We start from the raw sequence: 4,493 nt of genomic DNA, 5'->3' as shown, positions 1-4,493 counted from the left end.
GAGCACCTTCACAGGGTGTGCTCAGGCACAGATAGGTGTGAGCACCTGCATGGGCACAGGGGTGTGAGCACAAGCACACAGGGCTCTGCACCGCCGTGTGCACACACACACAGAGGGGCACACACAGCCCTGAGCCCCTGCGGGGCCTGTGCCCACACGCCCACGTGCACACACGTGCTCACACACACACACCCCCACCCCCAGCGAGCGGCCGTGGCAGCAGCCTTACACGCACGTGTGTGCCTGATGAGAACCCCCTCCTTTAGGCTGCCCAGGTGGGTCATTAACTCTTGAACCTACTGACATGTGGCCCGGCCGGTGAGAGTGCGGCTCAGGAAGTCACATCCCCGCAAACCTCATCCCCCTCTGCCAGCTCCACGCACACGCAGCAGGGATTGATATTCACGGGCCCCGGCTCTTTCCCCAGCCAACCCGCGGGCCTATTGATTTTTATTTAGGCGAATAATTAAATATTTATTTTCACTTTGTTAAGCTCGGGAGGTCGGAGCCCACAGAAAGTGCAACAGCACGCGGGCGGCTGGAAAATCGATGCCTCGGTTTGCGGCCGCTGGAAGCGGCTCCCGCGCCTCGGGGAGGTGTCACCAGCCCCCACCCTGGCTCACCCCGATCCCCCGGTGTCACTTAAGGCTCCCATGCCTTGGGGAGGTGTCATCGCCGCTGCTCCAGCTCACCTCGACCACCTCAGCATCACTTAATTCTCCTGTGCTTCAGGGAGGTGTCACCAGCCCCTGTCCCAACTCACCCCAACCCCCTGGTGTCACTTACCCCTGGCAGAGTCTTCTGCTCGTGCAGGGCACTCTGTGCCTTCAGTGCGGAGTCGCGGGCGCAGTAGGTGAGGAAGGCACAGCCTGTGGAGACAGGGAGACGGGGTCAGTGTGTGGCCTGGTATCACCACAGAGCCCCGGGCACGCAGGGAGCCGATGGCACAGCTGACATGGCACTGTGGTGTTTCAGCATCCTGGCATCCAGCACAGTGATACCCAGCATCCCAGCCTCCTGGTACTGTGGCATCTGGCAACCCAGCAGTCTGGCACCCTGGCACGGTGGCAGCCAGCACCCCAGCAACCTGGCATGGTGGCATTCAGCACCTCAGCACCACAGCATCCAGCATCCCAGCACCCTGACATCCTGGCATTCAGCATTCTGGCACCCTGGCAGTCTACAACCTGGGGTCTGGCCCCCTGGCATGGTGGCATCCAGCACCCTGGCACTGTGGCATCCAGCACCCTGGCACTGTGGCATCCAGCAGCTCAGCACCATAGCACTCACCATCCCATCACACTGACACCCTGGCACCATGACATCCAGTATCCAGCATCCTGATACCCTGGTACTCCACACCAAGATGGGCACACGCAGGGTCAGAGCTCACCCCCAGAACAGGGCAGGAGATGGAGCAGCGGGATGAAGGAAGGAGCCAGGGAGGAGCAGGCAGCACACGGGCAGCAGCACTCCGGCCCCAGCCCTGGGGAAAGTCACAGTCCAAGTCCTCCAGGAAGCAGATCTCCAGGCACTGAGGCTGTGCACCCTGTCTTGCCACCAGGCTTCTCCCAGCCCTGAGCATCCTCCTTGGGATGAGATTCATGTGGCGAAGGCGCTCCGTCTCCTTCGACATCATGGCGCTTTGGAAATCGGGAATACGCCTGGGGTGAGGTTTTCCCACGCTGACTCACTGCCGAGCCACTCGCTTGCACAGAGCTGGCAGTGACGAGCGAGCCCTAGGGACAGGGTCCGGTCCTCTTCCCTCCGTCTCTCCTGGAGCATTCCTGGTCCCTGTGCCACCACTGCGCCGCTCCCTCCCTGAGGGCTCCCCCCAATTTGCTGGGGTCACATCCAAAAGCATCTGAAAGTGATATTAAAACAGCAGCAAAACAGTTTCCCTTCAACAAAGTAAATATTTAATGAATAAAATTGACATTGATGCATTTTTAATATTGGCACAATTAAATCCGCCAGCTGATTAAGTATTAATAACTCTTAATAAGTACAATCAGCGTGCCTGGGAGGAGAGGGAGCATGGCGGCAGGGCGGAGGATGCTGCGGGATGGGGTCCCTCACCCGCCTTGGGGTGCTGGGGACATCTGCCCTCGTGGTGCCAAGAAGAGATCCCCCTGGGTCAATATTCTCCCGCTGCGGGTGGGAAGGGGAGATCAGCACAGCAGCTCGCCTCAGTCCCGGTGCCATTTCCAGTGTTTACCATCTGTAATCATGTTGGCTTCCTGCTCTCTGCTCTTCCTTCTCTTTTTTTTCCGTGTTTTTCCTGCAGGCGACAATGTAAACGGTGCCTGGGCATTCTGGAGAAGTTTGGAGGGCTGGTGCAGGAGTGGTTCTGCTCCGGAGGCTCGCCGGGAGGGAGGATGCCGTTCAAATTAGAGGAGCGTCCGCAATTAAATCACGCGGCTGGGCCGCAGACGTTGAAGCCTGCGCTGGAGGAAGCGCCGAGGGGGCCTGGAAGGGTGCAAATCCCATTGATCCAGGCACACAAGCAGCTTCAGAGACACCTGGAGAAATGTTGGAGGCCACAGTGCCAAGAATGACAGAGTCCAGGCGGCTGCCCCATGGCTGAAAGGCATCGACGAGGCAGCATCCAAAAGCTCCAAGTTCTGGCATGCCAGTGAAGCAGGTGCTGCCCGTGGCATGGGGGCTCGGTGACAGCTTGTGGCTCCTGTTTGGGTGACACCTGGGGTGCCTTGACCCTGCTCTGGCACTGCACATCCTGGCTCTTGTGTGGGGGGGTTCCGTGGAGACCCCGGCTATGCCTATGTGATCCCCTTGGTGCGTCACTGCTCCGAGTGCCAGTGCTCCACATGCCATGTCACAGTGCCACAGCACCTGGGACACAGCGCAGACACGGGGTGTTCCCATCCACAGTGGGTGCCTGTATCCCAGGCGTGCTCCAGCTCCAGGGGTGCACACAACTCACGTGGGTGTGCTGATGCCAGACAGGTGCCCCCAAGCCAGACAGCAGCATCCTGACCCCAGGTGGGTGCCCCCCTCTTACTCAGGGGTACCCCAATCTTAGGAGGGGCCATATATCCAAATGCTGCATACTGGGGTGTTCCCATTTCAGGGTGCTCTACCTCAAGGTTGCCTCCAACTCAGGGACACCTTCACCCTAGCAGTTTCTCCTCCTTGGGGTACCCCATCGTTATGGGTAGCCTGCAGATCAAGGGTACCTCCACCTCAGGTGTAACTCAACAGAGGGGTGCCCCATATTTGGGTGCCACACCTCAGAGTGTCCCACCTCAGGGGTACCTCCATTTCAGGGGTACATCACCTCACGGGTACCCCCATCTCAGAGGTGCCCCATACCAGTGTGTCCCCCCTCAGGGGTACCTCCATATCATGGTGCCCCCTCTCAAAGCATCCCATTTGTATCTCAGGGTGCTCCCCCTCAGGTTATCCCACCTCAGGGATGCCTCCACCTAAGGGATGTCCCACCTTAGAGGTACCCCTGTCTTGGGATGCTCCATCTCAGGATGTCCCACACGAGGAGTACCCTCATCTCACGGCATCCCACCTCAGTGGTGCTCCACACTTACATACCAAACATCAGGTTGTCCCATCTGATGGGGAACCTCCTTTCAGGGGTGCCTTCGCCTCAGGGATATCCTACCTCAGGCTGTCCCGTATCAGAGGTGCCTCACACTTGGGTACCTTTGCCTCAGAGTGTCCCACTTCAGGGGTGTCTTCACCCCAGGGGTCCCCCTATATACCAGGGTGCTCCATCTCAGTTTACCCCACCACTGGGGTACCACAACTGAGGGGTCCCCGCTCTCAGGGCATCCCACCTCAGGGTATCCCACCTGAGGGGTATTCCTTTATCAGGATGCTCCATCTTAGGCTGTCCCACCTGAAGGGTACCTCACCTCAGAGGTATCCTGCCTGAGGGACAAGACCCCTCACCTGAGAGGTTCCCCGCACCTCAGGTTGTCCTGCCTCACGGGTGGCCCATACTTAGGTGCCACATCTCGGTGGTGTCCCACCTGAGGGGGGCCCCCATCTCAGGGTACTCCACCTCAGAGCATCCCACCAGAGCCGTACCTCACTGAGGGTCCTGCCCCACCTCAGGCTGTCCCACCAGAGCAGTACCTCACTGAGGGTCCTGCCCCACCTCAGAGCATCCCACCAGAGCCGTACCTCACTGAGGGTCCCCCCCCACCTCAGAGCATCCCACCACAGTGGTACCTCACTGAGGGTCCTGCCCCACCTCAGGCTGTCCCACCAGAGCAGTACCTCACTGAGGGTCCTGCCCCACCTCAGAGCATCCCACCAGAGCCGTACCTCACTGAGGGTCCTGCCCCACCTCAGGCTGTCCCACCAGAGCCGTACCTCACTGAGGGTCCTGCCCCCACCTCAGGGCATCCCACCAGAGCAGTACCTCACTGAGGGTCCTGCCCCACCTCAGAGCATCCCACCAGAGCAGTACCTCACTGAGGGTCCTGCCCCACCTCAGGGCATCCCACCACAGT

The 4,493-nt window shown here is 59.7% G+C and overlaps 1 protein-coding gene across 5 annotated transcripts in view; it reads right to left on the bottom strand.

Annotated features, from left to right (window-relative positions):
* CELF6 (CUGBP Elav-like family member 6) overlaps nucleotides 1–4,493 on the bottom strand; it is an 18,601-nt gene that overhangs the window by 13,608 nt on the left and 500 nt on the right. For all 5 annotated transcript variants that reach the window (XM_042022712.1, XM_042022713.1, XM_042022715.1 and 2 more), the window contains exon 2: nucleotides 787–869. In XM_042022712.1, the coding sequence (XP_041878646.1) occupies nucleotides 787–869 (83 nt within the window). The remainder of the gene's footprint in view (nucleotides 1–786; nucleotides 870–4,493) is intronic.

This window comes from Corvus kubaryi, unplaced genomic scaffold, assembly GCF_017639235.1.
Source record: "Corvus kubaryi isolate FWS band 111438036 unplaced genomic scaffold, C.kubaryi_AGA036_p1.0 37220, whole genome shotgun sequence".
Lineage (NCBI taxonomy): Eukaryota > Metazoa > Chordata > Aves > Passeriformes > Corvidae > Corvus > Corvus kubaryi.
This window is presented reverse-complemented; position numbering and strand designations above follow the sequence as displayed.